General features: G+C 40.7%; 1 protein-coding gene across 2 annotated transcripts; it reads left to right on the top strand.

The window, feature by feature from the left end:
- Positions 1–62: 62 nt before the first annotated feature.
- Positions 63–15,994, top strand: LOC306963864 (solute carrier family 41 member 3). 2 transcript variants are annotated; one of them, XM_079557612.1, is made up of 11 exons: positions 63–198; positions 756–1,051; positions 8,079–8,186; positions 8,457–8,528; positions 8,595–8,739; positions 9,369–9,515; positions 9,731–9,875; positions 9,948–10,027; positions 12,527–12,661; positions 13,622–13,770; positions 15,459–15,994. In XM_079557612.1, the coding sequence occupies exons 2-11, from the start codon at positions 761–763 to the stop codon at positions 15,630–15,632; spliced, it is 1,446 nt and encodes a 481-aa protein (XP_079413738.1). In that variant the 5' UTR covers positions 63–198; positions 756–760; the 3' UTR covers positions 15,633–15,994. The 2 variants fall into 2 exon arrangements, with proteins under 2 accessions (XP_079413738.1, XP_079413739.1); XM_079557613.1 differs by lacking the exons at positions 63–198; positions 756–1,051 and adding an exon at positions 3,854–4,923.
- Positions 15,995–18,388: the final 2,394 nt, after the last annotated feature.

The following is an 18,388-nucleotide window of genomic DNA, read 5'->3' as shown; positions in this document are numbered from 1 at the left end:
TTTTTCGTCCAATCAGATTGCACCTAGTGGGTAACCCCTGGTAACGGGGGCGGGACTTACTGGACTGAGGAAGTGGAGAAATGTCGCAAGTGAATCACAGAAATCTGGACCGCTTAATGATTTGCTGTTTTCTCAAACTCGTGGAAGCAAAATGGACCGACTGATACATTTTCGAAGATAACCTAGGCTTTAAATTGGGTAATGTATAGAATGTGATGTGTTGTATATCTAGTTTGCATTACTCGCTGAGAGCATCGGCAGACTTGCTCTTCATTGTTTGGTAAACAACAATTAGGGTTCTACAGATGTGCACCAGCAACATGCTATGTACCTGCCATGATCGCCAACTGCGCGAAAATGCATATTTCTTCGACAAGGTTTTAGCTCTTCATACAATAATATGATAAAGCATAACTTGTCCTCATAGACCTTCCTCGATTGTTTTTTTGTTACATTAAAAAAGGTACTTTAATTATTGTGCTATGTAGTGCTAATTTTATTCATCTGGGTTTAATTTTGATCTAACTGTGATGCTTATTTGTTGCTTTTATTATCTATTCTAAATGTAAAATGGCAAACGCTCTTGCCTCCTCAAGCATTGGGATGGTGTCACACTGCCTCTCTGGATGTATGTGGATCTGCTTATGTCCTGTTGTCTCTCTCTGTGTTCTGTACCTTGGCAAATGTTTAATATAGTATGCGCATAGTATTAATCTTTCATGTCTATGTTTTCATGCGTACATTATATTTTACAGGCACCATGGCAGGAGAGGACAAGCCTCCGAGCCAAAGCCGGCAGCGGAAAAAGGGAAAGAAGTCCCGCTCAAAAGATAAGAGCCCTGGAAGCAATGCCAGTGCGGGCCTACAAGATGAAAACGACTTTCTGGTGCCCCCGGTTCCACAGCCGCCTCCCCAGAAGAAGAAGCCGGAGGAAAAGCCAGCCAAAGTGAAGGAGGAGTCATCCATAGCCATTTGCTTGCAGGTGCTGTTCCCCTACCTGTTAGCCGGGATGGGCATGGTGATGGCAGGCATGGTGCTGGACATGGTTCAGGTGAGTGCATTGATGCAAACATAAACTGCATGGGGCCTTCAACCCTTTTCACTCGTGAGCTACTTTTAACAAATACAAATGACAAAGACTTCCTTGCTGTGACAATATTTGTGAAGCTATGGGACCTATAGGAGTACTGCTATTAGCCTAGAGGATATTTCAACACAGTGAAAGATGACTTTAGTTTCCTCTCAATATTCACAATGTTTAAAGGGACTATAAGGAGTTTAAAAATGTTAAAATTAAGTATTTTCCTCCCCCCACATGTTCCAGCCATGTCCTAATGTGTAGAATGAGCTCAGACCTGTTCACCACAACTGCCTTTAAAATCCTGTACGGTCACTCAAAAATGTGTCACTTCGGCCCGAATTGCCGTCATGCACGAGCTTAATATAGAAGGTGCAGTTACACATATGGCCTGAGGTGGCAGTAGTGAGTATAAAATGGCGAACTTGCTTCCAGCCCCTTTAAGTCAATATTGAACTTGTGTTGTGTCAATATTGAATTTGTGTTGGAAAAAAAATGTCATCAACATCATAGACTCATCATGCTCACTGTATATAGGAATGTAGAAAGCCTTTGAGGATCTGCTGTCTGGAGCTGTTAAGGAAACATTTTGTTAGCCTCGTAGCGTCATTCTTTAATTTGTGTGTGAAAATGAAACAAAACCTCACACACCTAGGAATCCTCCTAAAAACACATGGACAGACTATGTTTCAAGATGCCTGATTGGCTGTGGACGGAATAAATGATACCTTAAAGGGACTATACAGAGTTTAAAAATGTTAAAACTAAGTATTTTCCCCCCTACATGTTCCAGCCATGTCCTAATATGTAGAATGAGCTCAGACCTATTCACCACAACTGACTCTAAAATCCTGCTCTGTCAGTCAAAAAGGTGTTAATTCAGTCTGATGTGCCGCCGTGCACGAGCTTAATATAGAAGCTGCAGTTACGCATAAGACCTGAGGTGGCAGTAGTGAGCATAACATGACTAACTTGTATCGAGAACATGTGTCCCAATTTTGGATCAATTTTGGATAAAGTTTTTTGTGGCGATATGTCAGCTTTTATGTCAGGACAATCCAGTTGGTTAAATGTATTGATTTATAATTTTGATTTATGAAATGGAAAATAAAGAAAGAATGCACAATACCTTTTGTTTAAGGCTAAAACACATCCTCGGGTGACAATGTGACATTTGGCTGATGTCCCTTTTTCTTATAAATTCACAGCTTGAAGCTTATTTCTTCACTCCACCTGCTGCCCAGTGTTTCTTTCTCTCCTCTTCATTGCATCTGTTGGCTCTCTGAGTGGACAATTAGTCATGGGTTTGGCACGGTGCTCTGTCCTGAAACACAGGGGACAGTGAAGGACGTAGAATGAGGCGCTCTATTTTGCCTCAAATGTGGTTGCAACAAAGCTTTGGTGATTACGCTTGTAGTTCAACTGTGGATGTTTTATGATGAACATGTGGAGCTCTTGTCTTTTTGCTTGCAAGTTAATGAAAACCTCTTATTGCCAGGAGACCCCCAATGTGTGAGTGGTTCAGGGAGCACGTGACATCCTTTTAACACATGGATTGGCCACCACGGAGTTCAAACCGGCCCGACAAGTAATTTAATCCGGCTCGCCGCTCATTTTTCATAAATGTATATATTTTTTTTTTGATGAGCCTCTGATCATCCTCCGTCCGCACAGCTGAGCAAGAGGCGTGTTGTTGGAAAAGCGGGGTCTTGTTGAAGACCTTCTTCCCCTGTAAGCCTATGTCTTGTTTAGTTTTGTCGTAGACCTGTTTTTAGCCAGGTTTATATGGATTAGGCCTGAGTTGGTCTTAGTCCTGACTCCTGGTTTACATGTGGTTCAGTCCTTGGTTTGATATGGCAAAATATTTACCGAAAGTGATTGTTCTATCCAATGCCGCTATCAGCTATTGTTGTTCAGGCTTTTCATGTGGCCCCTCATGGAAATTAACTACCCACCACTGTTGTAGAGTATCTTTTGACGTGCTGGAGAAGACTTTGCAGTGGTCACAATCTCCCATCATCAATACAAGATCTTAGGGAAAAATTAACGCAACACTGCACGGAATAAATGTGTCGTAATCGAAGCCACAGGCAAAGCTAAAGGAAACACAAAAAATATTAAAGTGTGGTGTCTTCTTGTTTTCGGCCAAGCAGTGTATGGCAATAAGTGCTGACATTGTGAATAATACGGTTGCTCATTTGATCTAAAAAAAAATGCTCCTTTGTTATTTTTAATGCTGCTGTTACAGGCTTTTTAAGAGCTTGCAGAAAACCTTTCACACCACTTTACATTTGTCTACTGCTGAGTCATACCATGAATATCTTCCAGGCTGAAGTTCTGAATAACCAAGTCAGCTCACATGGGACAAGTCTTTTATTTTTGTGACTTTACTTTCTTTCGGGGCTGACGGTTGGGGGCATGAAGGGTCATGTATTGTGACATCCGCCGCACTGTCAGACAGTGAATTTTCTGCATCACATTACGGTTGTACAGTCAGACAAAAGCACAAGCCATTCGCAGTACTTAATTATTAAACACAAATATTAATTGTGTTTGTGTAGAGATTACAGAATTAATTCATAAGAGGCACTTTTTTTTTTTTTACTTTATCCAAATAAAAAAACCTTACCTTTTACGAAATGCAGATTTACCTGATCTATGACTAAAGTTGTTACCCAAAACATCAGGTGGAACGGAGGTAGTGATGGAAAGCATGAAAGAATGAGTCACGACCAGTAGGATGAGAGAAAGAGCCAGAGAGAGAGTGAGAGAGTAAATGACCATTTGCAAAGACGACACAGAGGGAAGGAGTCAAATCTAGGATGAGCGGAAGCACGTTACATGAAATAATAATGATGCTGGTGGAGGGCAGGGGACCAGTCGTTCCGCTTCGGAGTGTATACGTCTGAAGGAGCAGACAGCCTCTTTCTGTGCTACGTCACAACCGACAGAGCAGGATGCCGCTGAAGCTGGGGGAGCCAATATACTCTCACTACACGCGCTGCCGGTAAGAAGCAATGACAGGATGGAGATGGATATTTGATAGAGTTTCTACGGCTTTGGATGCAAACCAAGGTGATTCAGAAATGGACTTATGGACAAAAGCAAAAACTCCTGCTGTCACTGCTACATCTTATTTTTGTTTTTTAAGCATCAGCATGTGTACTTGGGATGTGCCAAACAGACAAAAGTAGTGCTTGTTTGCACCAGGCAGAGTCAAGCAAGTAAGATGACAAAGATGGTAAAGTGTCAAGCTTCCCATTTTGAAGCTAGCCTTAGTGTCTAGACTCCGAAACAACATTCAGCTCAAAGTTAATCTGAAATTTGAGTGCAGATGTGAATCGTCACTGCCTGCGTGGAATGTCGTGACCTACGAATGAGAAGTGAAGCTAATGACTGCGTTCCCCAGTGGTGCTGATAAATGGACACATCATCAACATGCTGACTCACCACAGGAATAACAGGTGCCACGCTACACTGAAATCCAAATAACTTGTGACAAAGCATAGAACTTCTTTTCTCATCTTCCGAAGACCGATTTCACCTCCAAACAATGGCGTTGTGGACAGGATTAACTAGCCACATTTAGCTACTTAGTTTAAAAAATGGGGCAATTGTTTGATATTGTCTGGACATAGATCACTGATAAAATGGTGGTGACTCGTTTGGAGCTGGAGTTACGGTACCAGGGGAAGAAGTTGCGAGGTGTCACATGGAAGTTGACTCGTTCAGAATATGGCTTCCTTCCTGAGAGCTCCTGGCTAATCGCTGCTCAGGTCATAGTGCCCCTGCTGGTCTCTGGACTCGGGATGGTACTGGCTGGAATTGTCATGGATCTAATACAAGTAAGTGTTGTCAAAACAGCAAACGTTACATAAACTACAAAATGATCCACAATGTCTGAAGTCAACTTTGGAAAATACATTTTGTGGTTGGTAGTTGGTTGCTATTAAAGACAGTTTTCTTTTGCTTTTAGGTGCCTGATTTATAGTTACAGTAGTGCTAAAAAATGTACATATCCCATTAATTTGTTTTTACTATTTTTCAGAGAATATCAATGATAACATAAAAAGTTTTTTTCACTCACAGTTGGTGGCTGTGCACATAAAGTACCAAAATAACTCTGATCAAAAGTTTTCATACCCTGGTGATAATATGCACACAAGTTGACACAAACAAGTTCAAATGGTTGCTGGTGGAGGCACTGAAAAATGGGCTGCCAAACAGCACAGAGACAAGCTTGCCTCAACATTTCTGAAACAACAGTCATTTGGAATGATGAAACCAAAATGGAACTTTTTGTTCAGAACCATAAGGGTTACATTTGGAGGAGGCAACAAGGCCTGTATCAGCTTCACTTTATTAACTCTGAGTGATCTTCTTGAACGCCGACTGTAACAAGTGAATTTCTCCTTTGTGAGATCAATAAAGGTTTATCTTATCTTATCTTATGAACGGTGCACCATTCCTGCAGTGAAACACAGACGTGAATCACTGATGTTTTGGGTTTGTGTGAGCTTCAGGGAACTAGGTCAAAATATATTTCAGGATGAATGCAGCATGTTATTAAAGAATACTGGAGGAAAAGTGTCACTCATCCGCCTGGCAGCTGCACATGGGACCCACTTGGACATGACAACGATCGAAAGCAAAAGGCCATGTCGACCTCTCATTGGCTAAAGCAGAATAAAGTGAAGGTTCTGGAGTGGCCATCTCAGTCTCCTGACTTCAATATTATTGAACCATTCTGGTGAGATCTAAAACGTACAGTTCATGCAAGACAGCACACGAATATTACAGGAACTGGAGGCTTTTTGCCAAAAAGAATGGCCAAAGAGGTAAAGAGGCCCATCCACAACTACCACAAAAGAATCCAAGCTGCCAATGATGTTAAAGAGTGCAATACACAGTATTAAGAACTGGGGTATGTAAAAGGAGTAAACAGGGGATGTAAACTTTTGAGCACAACTGTAACAGCAATAAAACTATAGTATGCAGACTCCCTGTGTTTATCATTATTCTGTCTCGAAATCAATTATCCGTCTACTGCATTGAATAGTTTTAAGTTTACAAAACTGCTTATTAGGGATGCAAGGTTTATCGATATCAAATCGCATTCGAGGTTCTGACTACTGCAATAACCTAACCTCAAGAGGTTGAGTTTTTTTTCTTCTTTCTTTGAGTGACAGAAGTTGACCAATCAGAATTGTTGAACCTGGCGATCTCAGGTTCAGCTGCAGAAGATAAAAGGTCTGAGTTTTTTTCTATAAAGCAAATTCTAAAGTGTTTAGATAGACCCTATGCAGTGACGTGCACAGACATTTTGAGGAGCGGGTTTCAACCAAGACAAGTGATCCTTCATATCCCACCTCTTTAGAGTTCAATAACACCTGCCTGCTGATGTCATGAGTTGATGCTCCTCTTTCTGTGAATTTCAATGCTCAAATGGCCTCCATTGCTAGTCATTTCTCACTAGTAGTTGGGAGCTATTGTTTGTAACTTTATTAACACTGTTCTACTCTCCTCTCTCCAGCAAGTGTTTCATAGGCTCAGAAATTGGGGATGAAATGTAAATTGCTTTTATCTGTGTTCACCACTTTTCAAATTATTAAGTTAACTTTACAGATAGACCTCATGTATGGTATCGGTAGCAGGACCTTCATGCTCTGAAACATTTAATGTCATTTTAACATGCTCTTCTTCTTTTTATAGATAAGTAAGATATAGATTCTGCACTTTTCAATCTTTTAGAAATGTACTTCTAAATAACGTAGGCTATCTCTGCATCATGCTGATGGTGCACTTTCAATACGCTACAGAGTACGTATCTCCCTATTCAACAGATGGAGCCCCACATCTCCAATCTTTCCAAATCACATTAGATGTATCAGATTGAGCTAAATGTAATAACATCTGCAGGATGAAAAATAAGAAATGGAGAAGAAGGTGATGTATCCAGGATCAAATGACATACAGTAGATTTGAGTTATAATGCTTCTAGGGGAGGGGGGACACTGTGCTGTCAGCCTCTAACCACAAAATGTCTTCATCCCCTGATACCTTGAGTCCATTCGGTGGTTCTTCTTGGCATGGGGCCCGTCTCCTTTAGGCAGCAGTCGTACAGAAGTGGGCCTTGTCCCAAGATAGCCTCCTGATATGACAGCCGTCTGCTAGACCTACAGTACAGAGCTGAGGGTAAAAATAGACGGACAAGTTAACTGACAACGCAATTCTCAAGTGGACCCTTTTCTTTCTTTTTTTCTCTACATAGAGGAATGGCAAGGCTTGCTTTGTTTTACATGACAATGGTGATCTGTGACTGCAATTAGTCTAGTGATCAGAATTGTATGAATGACTTTTATTTTCCTGGAGCAGCCGTCTCAACTGTTATACTTACTCAATAACTAATTACATATTGCCTGTTACCTAAAGGCCTTTATCTTGAACCATGCTCAACCTGACTTTCTCTTCCCAAATATACTGTTATTTTATGCAAGAAATGTTCTAAAGGGTTTTAGAAATGCAGAGAGTGCTTCCTGGCAGTCACATCCAAAGCTCTTCAAAGTCCTCTATCTTTTTATGTCTTAACACAATGTTCTGTCCGTGCCTCCTTCCACGATGCAAATCATCACATCTGACTTAATGAATGCAAAAGAACGCCCTTCCCCTCTCCTCTGATCCCTTGATGTGTATTTATGATGCGTCCAGTCAGTACGGTCTCATCCTTTTTTTCCGTCTTTTTTTCTATTGGTTTGCGTTTTTCCTCAGAGCCGACATAGCGCCTGGAAAGCGGTCAGAGCCTGTGACCATGTTTAAACCCACTGAACCGGCCTAGTGTGAGGGTGGTGTGAGGCAATGCTCAGAGATGTGGAAACTAGGCTACTGGGTTATGCAAGAATATAAGATGTGCCTCTTTTCAATGTCAAGGAGTTCATACTATGTACTGCCTTAAACCCTGACGTCTTGTTGTTGTTTCGTTTTTTGTTTGTGTTTGTTGTAGCATTGGGAGATATTCAAGGTGATTACCGAAGTATTTATCCTGGTACCTGCTCTGGTGGGTCTAAAAGGAAACCTGGAGATGACACTAGCAGCGCGTCTTTCCACTGCTGTAAGCGTAACAAAGTACTACAACATTACCTAAATTATACTCACATTAAATACATATAAACATGACAAGGGCTCTTGACATTGACATGACATTTGAATAAATGAAAATGACTTCCCTGAACGTCAAAGTAAAATACTGTACTTGAGACTTCCATGTATCATAAGATGCTATTGGAAACATTTATTCCCTTATTCTTAATTTAAAAATATCACCCAAACATAATAATAAACTGACAATTTACTGTGATCTTGTTTGTGATCTTGTCCTCAGGCAAACACAGGTCAGATGGATGATCCTGATAAACAGTGGCTAATGGTCTACAGCAATCTGGCACTTATACAGGTAACACTAAAAAAACATGTTTTGTTGTTTTGATTCAGTCACTGACTGAGGTCCTCTTGTGTGCAGGTCCAGGCCACAGTAGTGGGCTTCCTGGCGGCTGTGGCTGCCATTTGTTTAGGAGCTATCTCCAGAGGAGGGGTGGAGCTGGACCAGGCGGCGGTTCTGTGTGCCAGCAGCATCACCACTGCCTTTGTGGCAGCTCTCTCCTTAGGTCAGAAGTTTATCAAATATCCCTTTCAAAACAAAGGATCTACTTTATTTATATAGGACATTCTCAACAACACCTGCTACATAGTATAGAATGTAATCACTCATGTTTCCCATCCTCCAATCCCTGCATTGGTTCTGTTTGCACTTGATTCATTTTTATTTCTTTATGGATAGTACATGGATTACATGGATTGTCCCCCGTCTGAATTAATTCATTTTTTTTTTTACATTACAGTTGATATGTTAAACGACCCACATTGTTTTCTATTGAAAAGGTTGTGTCCTGAAGTCAAATATTTGCCCGAGACCACACTGAATTTGGCAGATAAGGGTTTACCCATTGTCCCTCAAACTAAAACAAAGAGATACTGTTCTTATTCTGGGACTTCTCCATGTGCTATAATGGAAGTTGGACTGTAATCTTATAACATGAATCTGTCTCTGTCATGCTGTGGCTCCATCTAGTGGCATCACACGATGCTACAAATAAAGCTGATTAGTGAAGTATTATAATAACATTTTATTCTTTTGTCTAGATTTATTTCCAATAGTTTTCAGGCACGGTGTATTGAAGTTGACATACGTGAGGCTGCATATACTGACCACATAGTGTGCTGTCCTCTGTTATAGGTTTGGTGATGATTGGAGTAATCATCGGCTCCAAGAAGGTGGGCATCAACCCTGACAATGTGGCCACTCCTATAGCAGCCAGTCTGGGAGACTTGATCACTCTGTCCCTGCTGGCTGGGGTCAGCAGCACTCTCTATGAGTATATCGGTGAGTACTTCACGTGGTCTTTAAGCATTGATTTGATACAGTACTTTGTTCTTTACCCAAATATAATTTGTTTGATTTGGCACATAGGCTTTATTAGATAGGAAAGATCAAGGTGAAAAGGGGTCAAGATACAGTTACAGTTTTTTCTTAGACTGATCATTCTGTTTCAATCAACATTGCATTTATTAATACAGTGAACTTACTGTGATCTTCAGATGTGTGGTACCTGTCCCCGCTGATCTGCCTGGTCTTCCTGGCCCTGATCCCTGTGTGGGTGCTGGTGGCCAAACGTAGTCCTCAGATCAGCGAGGTGCTGCGATCTGGTTGGCAACCTGTCATTGTAGCTATGTCTATCAGCAGGTCAGTACTAGCCTTTGTTGTTCGCTCTACACTATGTAGCATCTGATAGACGTTTTCACAATCCTTTCACAGTTTTGGAGGCCTTATACTCGACAAGACAGTCAGTGATCCGAACTTCAAGGGAATGGCCGTCTTCACACCTGTCATAAACGGTAAGAAAATACTGTTTAAAAGGAAGAGCCGATTTGGCAATTGAAAGGGTCGAACTCTCATTTGCTTATCCCTCCTCAGACAATAACACAGTAGATTATGGTTTCTGCAGTGATAGGACAGGTTTGTGATAAAATAATGATGAGATTCTGCACAGAGAGCGTATTTCTAAAACATCTGTGCTGCTCCCATTTGGAAGCAATGTGTTGGGATTTAGGGTGTTTCTTTAACCTGCAAATTGAATACAAATTATTCTGCCAAGTTGTTTCTTTTTGAATCTATCTAATAAAGTTGTTAAGCATTAAGCCTATAGAACATTTGAGCATGAACCAACTAGTAGCATATTATTGGAGGAAAAAGTCTATGTTGGCTTTGTATTGTAGCTTAAGATTTTGGTACACACTATGGAATCAAACTCCATTGCAAAACAGTGAAAATAATGCAATTACATTGACAAATGTAACAAAGGTTACAAGAGAACAGATTCATTTTTTCTACTCATATTTGTGCATAATTGTTTAATGTGAGATTGATGAGTAATGTAACTACCTAAGCTCTAAATACTTAAAATTATTCCGGCATCTTTATTTCTCAGTGTAACACTAGATGAAACATCTGCAAAAAAGTTTAAGCTCTAAACATAAGTATGTTATTTGAAGCAAATGGACTAAAAAACTGGCTGGACGGTTTCAAATGAAGCTTGAAACGGAGCGTTTTCAGAAGCATCAAGAGCTATTTCCGTCTGCTCCTGTGGGTAAAACTCCCATTTAATCCCAATGTGGAAAAGTGTACTTTTTAATTTCACTGTCCCAGCTCTGCCTTAGAGCCACCATCTTGGAATGGAAGAAAGTACCAGACTTAGAGCCCATAAAGAACTCATTTATTTACAGTAATCCTGGATTACTTGGTGTTACAAATGCAGTTTTGAGAAAAGCCCTTGAGACATATTCAGGAAGCCTGGCCAGCCATACACACTTGGAATAAATAGAGACGAGTAACGTAGAGGCCAGGTTAATATTTGAGTCAACAGTGAGAGAAGTGCTTTGGCTGTGAGGTGGTGCATGTCGCGTTTAGGAGCCACTAATGCTGCAGAGAGCCCTGGCGTCTGCGACAGTCCAGGGCTGGGACTCACTGTCACTACTGTGCATTTAGTCTGTGCCCATCTGGACTTGTCCTGCAGCACTGTTGAAATCTCCTCTGTTCGCTTCTCTATTTGCCGATCTGCTTCAAATTTCCTTTTTTGCCTCTAACTATCTACCACACAAAAGAACATGTGTGTTGTTTTTGGCCCCAATAAACGGAATAAGTGTTTCTATTCAAATAAAGCTCAGATTTTTCTTATGACAATCAAATAAGTTGGGTCTTAAGAAAACCCTGTATGAGGCTCTGAATGTAGTGGTAGTACAGATCAACTCCAAAATTTAAATATAATTTAATTTACAATAATCTTTTAGTGGTGTTTTGCTCCAATTTGGCGACAACATGACTGGATAAACTGCTATCCTGAAGAGTGTGCGTGCGTGCGTATGTTTTTTTTAGTCGACAGAAATAAGTCAATAGATGCTGTTTCTCAGATCCCGGAGAAACAATGTGTCTTTGATATACCCATATCCAGGGTGCTAGAGGGCCCATGAAATGTTGTCCAAACCACTCTTGAACTCTTAGGCTGCTCAAGGTTTATTTGATCAAAAAAGCTGTTTAATAAAGAAACAAAGGGAGTATTATGGAGTCTGTCATAGGACTCCATTTAAAACCAAGATTCTGTTCAGATCACACTTTTTAAACATGTATCAACATTTGATAGAGCACTTAAACAGTACCTGGAAAACTAACTTTTAGAACATGTTGGTTCAGTTCTAAAGGTCAGGGTTAGCACTTACCAGGCAGACTGGATGTTTTTTGTTTGCAATAGACAAAGTAATTGTAGCATTTGCTTATTCACAAATCACAATTTGAGTCCAATGAATGATGGCATAGTCATTTTAGAATATGCCTGTGCCATCAAGAAGATAAACAAAATATCTGGTAGTTCTATCAGGAAGCTTTTACCTGCTGGCTTAGTTTAATCCATGTAGTGAGTTTTGGGGCAGATGTATTCCTTATCAATTGGAGTTATCTGGTGAAAATGCACTTAATGGCTTTAGCACAGCCTGAATCACTGTTCCAAATGTGAACCATATGCTAGAGTGGCATAATGGTCTTTGGAATGGAAGTTTATTTGTAAAGAGCTTTTCACATGACACAAGTCACAAAAACACTTTACACAGTGTGTAGTGGTAAACTACGTGTGTTGCCACAGTTTCCCCGGGGTACACTGACAGAAGCATGACTGCACACATCTGCAGCAATCACCATTCATACATGCACGCGCGCACGTTGTTGTTTTTTTTGCATATTAAGTATTGGCTTATGAATCAAGAGAGTTGTGTGTGCACATTTCCGTTGTTTAATTGTTAAGCTGAAGCTGTATGTTAATGCTTTCTTCATTGTTTCTTGTGCAGGGGTTGCAGGAAATCTTGTGGCGATCCAGGCCAGCAGGATATCCACATACCTGCACTTCTGGAGCATCCCTGGAGTGTTGCCGTATCAAATGAGGCAACACTGGCCCAACCCACTGATTACGTTCTTCTCCTCAGGTAAGACTGGCATTTGCTTTGACAAGATTACAATAAACGGTATCTGTAAAACTGATGTCAGAGGAGGTTCTGTGTTCCTCTAGTGTAGAACCTTTCTGTTTGGATGTGCTTCCCTTTTTCACCAAATGTAAAACACAGTGATTAAGATGTTCCCAATACCCCACCTTGACAACTTGACATTTTTGACAGTCTCTGAGGAGCAAATCAATGGGGGACAATTTCCTTGCAGGCACAATGGAGTGTAACCCTATAAAAAGTTGATATGACCCAAACAGGTGCCAAATGTCAGGAATGATGGACCTACATACTTTACCAAGGACACTGCCTGATCCCCTGCACAAAAAAGGTCACATGCTCTGATATTTTTGTTCGACTGCCTTAAGCTTTGATTACAGCACACATTTGCTTTTCAATGAGCTTCTGCAATGTCAAAAGATTCAGTGTTGCATACATTTTTCACCAAGATCGTGTATTGATGATGAGAGTGTGACCACAGCACAAAGCCTTATCCAGCACATCTCACAGAGGCTCAATGGAGATATAATCTGGACTCTGTGGTGGCCAATCCATATGTGAAAAAGGATTTCATGCTCCCTGAGCCACTCTTTCACAATGCGAGCTCGATGAATCCTGGCATTGTCATCTGGGAATATGCCAAATGCCATCAGGGAAGAAGGAATCCATTGTTGGAATAACCTGGTCATTCAGGATGTTCATGTAGTCAGCTGATCTCATTCTTTGGGCACATAGTGTTGCTGAATCTAAACCTGACCAACTGCAGCGTCCTCAGATCATACATTGGTTGCCAGTGTATCTCCAAAAACATTGAATGTGAAATATGATTTATTAATCTTACTTTTTACCTTTCCTATTTTCTTGTTGGTTCTAATAGAAAGTGCACATGATAAATTATTTCTAAACTCACAAATGGAATTATGATGTCCTCTCATGTTGTCCTAGGGGTAAACTCGAAGTCTGCAAGGGTGCTGCTGATGTTGGTGGTTCCAGGACACCTGGTCTTCCTCTATGCCATCTCTCTTTTGCAGGGAGATGAGGCTCCTATCTCTTTGGCCTTTGTCTTCTGCTACCTTTGTGCTGCTGTACTCCAGGTAATGCAAAAACCCCTGTGTGTTAACTTGTTATAGTGATAAATAAGTGATAGTGATAAATAAATATTAAATATTATTATTTTTTGTATTCATTTATTTGTTGTAATATGTATATTTTTATATATTATTATTTTTATTCCTTGCCTTGGTTTATTATTTATTATTGACTGTCTCTTATTTTTGTTTCAATCTTGCTAGAACATTGCAGCACCACAGAGGTCTAAATTCCAGTCTCTGAATGTAACCTGAACGCACCATAGTTGTGTACATTATTGAAAACCCGTATTCTCAAAGAAGAAAATCCAAGCTTGAATTGAGATTTGTATTCCTGATTAAGAAATTACAAAGATAACAGAGTTTTTTTTTTTATAGCTATAGAAAACAGGCTCGTCTTAAGTGACTACTTCCTTAACCCTTATAAGGACATTAAAGGGGGGGTATTATCCAAAATCGACTTTTTCAAGCTTTACATCATGTTATTATGTCATTCCCTCATTAAAAACATGCCTGAAGTGTTGCCTTGGCACATTCACGTTTTTTTGAGTAATCTGTAAAAACTCTGATGTCAGCTATTTTAGGGACAGCTTTGCCTGAGTCCTCCTAGGAACGCCCCCACCTCCTGGAGACGCCTCCGACCTTTCGTCATCAGCCGAGTAACCAACCACTGCTCCTCAGCAGAACCCCCTCCCCACTGATGCCACAGACAGCGTGTGGAGGGGGCGTGTCAGAAAGGGTCAGAGGTTCTTAAAGAGACAGAGGCCTATTTCAAGACATTCACTACAGCCATTTTGAGAGAGCAATTTTATACAAGGCAGTTATTCTAATTTACTGCATTTACAGACCAACAGAAGGTTGCGTCATCATTGTAGTGTGCTATAGACTGGTGCCATGTGGTTGAAAAAAGCATAATACCCCCTCTTTAACTTTGGTCTCCCATAGGATTTATTATTATAGAGCATTATATATGTGTTTACTGTTGTTCAGCCAGTGCTTGGAGTTCTCCATTAGCTGTCAGGCCTTATCCCTTTGTACAAAAGAATGATTGCTTTCATTAATATTATTTTATTGGTCTCAGACTGGAATGGACTTTGAACTTCTTTGTTTTAAATTGCCATGCTTCTTTTAGCTTGCAGTTGGACTGTGGGCAGAAATGGTGACTTAGCATCCATGGTAAATAGCTGTGGTTTTTGGTTTTCTGGCACAGCCCGATGAGATAACGATTAGTTCTAAAAGTATGGCCCTCATATAAGGAAATCTGCTGCACATTATAAAGTATAAACATTAAATTCCTCACTGACTTATTGTGACTTTTTTGTGTCAGCTTTCGGACAAGCGTGGTTATGAATGACAGTGGTTTACGGGATTATATCAGGTGGTCGCCAGATCATACTGTATGTAGTTTGAATGAAAACCAGAAGGGGTCACGACATAAAAAGGGTTGAGATGCTGTTGTATGATACATTACACTATTTTGCGAAGGCTGTCAAAGACACTTTGGGATATTCTGTCAAGAAGTGTTAGCAATCATTTATGGCTGCTAATAAAGGGTAAACAAGGTAATGTGATGTAATAATGTGATGCCACTTCTCTTAATGTATTTCTGGTTAGCTTTTCAAGGAACCAACAACAACACGATGAATTTATTGCACATGTTGATTGTAAATATTTCCCCCCTCTTGTGCTTTTAGGTTGGCCTCCTCTTGTATGTCGCTGATCTGATCGTGAGGATGATGTGGAGGCGCAGTTTGGACCCTGACAACTTCTCTATTCCCTACCTGACCGCTCTGGGGGACCTGCTGGGGACTGGGTTCTTGGCTCTGTGCTTCCGTTCCGCGTCTATGATCCACACCCTCGGACTCTGAACACACACCACAGTCATGTTTACCTCGCACGCGGAGATGCTTTTGGACTATGAAGGGTTTTGTTTTGTTTTGTTTTTTTGGGGGGGGGGGTTAATTCACAGGGCCAGTACATGATATCACCACAAATTAACTTATTTAGAGACATTTTCGGCCAGATTGTTTGCCTGGAGTCATTCCTGTCATTATTCATTAGTTTTTAGTTTGTGCAACTTCAGCCTTTTTACATAGCATCTGCTATCACTGTTATGCAAGTTGTCAAAGAGAATGTGTCAAATTTGTTTGTTTTGATGTGAAAAAGGGAAATCTGTTATAGTTTAGGGAATGGTCTCCAAAAAGGTGTAATGTATCTGGGTGAGTATGGCGAAATAAACAAGTAAACTGGTGTTCAGCTGATAATTTGTTGTTAGCTGTCAGTTTTGCTGGCTTTTAATGAAAGCTATTTATTGGTCATAGACTGGAATGGATTAGACGTCCTTCTACATAGCTAGGATTGCGACATTGATATTGACTGGAAACAAACACAGAATTAGCAGCACTGACTGTAACAAACTAGCTACTCAACTTAATTGTTGTTGAATGCTAGCTGTTCTCATTGGCTTATGTATTGCAGTGTTTTAAATATTCAAAATGTAAGCAATTTTTTCAGAAGTTGCACCAGCACTCTTTCTGCGTAATGTATCTTTGTGTACAATGACTGTTGTTGTTTGGCAAAGAAGAAAACTACTATCCCTCACTTCAATTGCAATAATTCAATAGAATGTGATGATCTGATTGCATATGATATTGTATGTAACACATAATCTCTACACGACGGAGAGCCTCCAGATCCATTTCACAGAGCAGTTCAAATGTGTCAGGTGAAATGTACGAGTACATGTTTGTCACGTGTTGTGAACTTCGTTGTTTGTTGTTCAGTTGCAGTATTGCCATCAGTACTTGACATGAACTGTCCCTTTAAGAGGACGCACAGCCTTACTCTTCATACCAAACCACAAAGCCTCATCTTTTCGTAACTGATTGTTGCTTACATAACCTGGAGAGTTTTTTTTTTTTTTTCATATTTGGTTGCTGTATGCCACTTTGTTCGAAAAACTCGGTGAAATGGAAAGGATGTGAATTACTTTTACTACCTTTGACACTGTGCTTTTGAGGTACAATATTTAGACGGATTGTTATTTTTAAGGTACAGTAAAATGCCATATGGATATTCCATCTTCGTGTCCTCACTGACTTCCTCTCATTTCTTATTACCGTATGAAATCTTATTACCATTTCAGAAATCCTTTGCTGCCATCCACGTGAGCCGGGATTGTTGCAGGTGTAGAGTCTTATACAGCAGTGAAATATCTCATGTGTGCTAAACAATGTGATTTTGTGGCATAAAAAAAAAACATATTTTATTAAAAAACAAATGTGGTATGTTTTTGGTGGCCTTGTTACCTGTAGGAAAATGATTCACTACTTCTTGGACAACTGCTGGAATTAATTATTGGTAATAACCGTCTTCAGAGTGTGCATCCTCTCTGTCAGTACTTCAGCGACGTCCTTCAAATTATCAAAAGAGAACCACCACAGGCCACTGAAATCCTGCACATTAATGGTGTAAGGCGTTTATCAGTATGCTTGGATAGATTGAGTGTGGAAAAAGTGGAAAATGACTACTTATTAAGAGGGGAAAAAAAAAAATATTTGACAGAAGCTCTTCTACTCTTCAGCTTAAAGCAGTATCTTGTTTACCTTAATAAATCCTTTCCCTTAGTCCCTCTGGGGGTAATACAATTGTTAAAGGGATGATTGTGGGGTCTCTCATCTCCCCCTGGTGTCTCTGGCCAGAAAACCACACTTCCCTGCACCGGGTTAGAGGCCCCAATACACACTAATGGAATCACAAAGAAGAAGCTAACAGGCTAACGGGCAAAGCAATGGGCGAGGATCGCGCTTCTGTATGGTCCTTATGGCAGGAAGCTGACATCGCTGTAATACCACCCCCTGGTGGCCAGGGGCGACTCCAAGAAACACTTGGGCGCATTGATTCTAATGGGACTTCAAACGTCCCAAGAACAGCTTAAAAGCCTGGCTCTGAAAAGTTTTTCTTTTTCTAAAAATCGCTTTGACCCATGTGACCACGCTGGGGTAGGTGAAATATTTCTAACCACGCTGTTTTTTGTTAATCAGCCCGAAAATTGGAAGCATTTTCAGTGCATTGACTGGCTCCAGAGCCTGTCAATCAAGCTCCGGATCTCTGTGGAGGCGCCGCCCGCCCCACGAGCGAAGGGCTTCCCGCCTTTTTGCCCTTTTAATGCACAGGCTGCGTAGGAGGAGATAGAGCGGCCATTAAGGCTCACGACTTGGGAACCTTTTTCAATGAATGGGGCTGAATGGGATCTGCTCATCTTTATTATATTATATCTATGGGGCAAAGCTAACTGTGGGAAAGCGCCACTTAAACAGTATTTACAGCCAAGTTTGAGTGAAATAAATTATATCCATTGTGTAATTAGGTGTACAATATCCCTCTGTCCCTTTGTCTTTTCTGTCAGCGTAGTATTTACTCTCACGGACAATTGATGAGTAAAAAACATAACATGCTGTGACACCTGCAGGGGTGCTTATGGCCTCTAGGGGCAAGAGTTACTTAGTTCTGCTTTAAATTGCGCTAAACCAACTGAGTTTCCTGCTATAACTAGATAACATGAGTTAACCCCTGAAGGGCCAGAGTCCACCCCAACAATGGAGCCTCAGAGCTGGGCAGGGGC

This window comes from Gobius niger (assembly GCF_951799975.1).
Source record: "Gobius niger genome assembly, chromosome: 6".
Lineage (NCBI taxonomy): Eukaryota > Metazoa > Chordata > Actinopteri > Gobiiformes > Gobiidae > Gobius > Gobius niger.
This window is presented reverse-complemented; position numbering and strand designations above follow the sequence as displayed.

What these genes read in the sequence shown, in the direction of transcription:
- LOC306963864 (XM_079557612.1), top strand. Translation starts at nt 761, where the DNA reads ATGGCAGGAGAGGACAAGCCTCCGAGCCAAAGCCGGCAGCGGAAAAAG. An exon ending in TGGTGCTGGACATGGTTCAG is followed by an intron (nt 1,052 to 8,078) that starts GTGAGTGCATTG and finishes TGTTTGTTGTAG; the next exon opens with CATTGGGAGATATTCAAGGT. An exon ending in CTTCACACCTGTCATAAACG is followed by an intron (nt 10,028 to 12,526) that starts GTAAGAAAATAC and finishes TTTCTTGTGCAG; the next exon opens with GGGTTGCAGGAAATCTTGTG.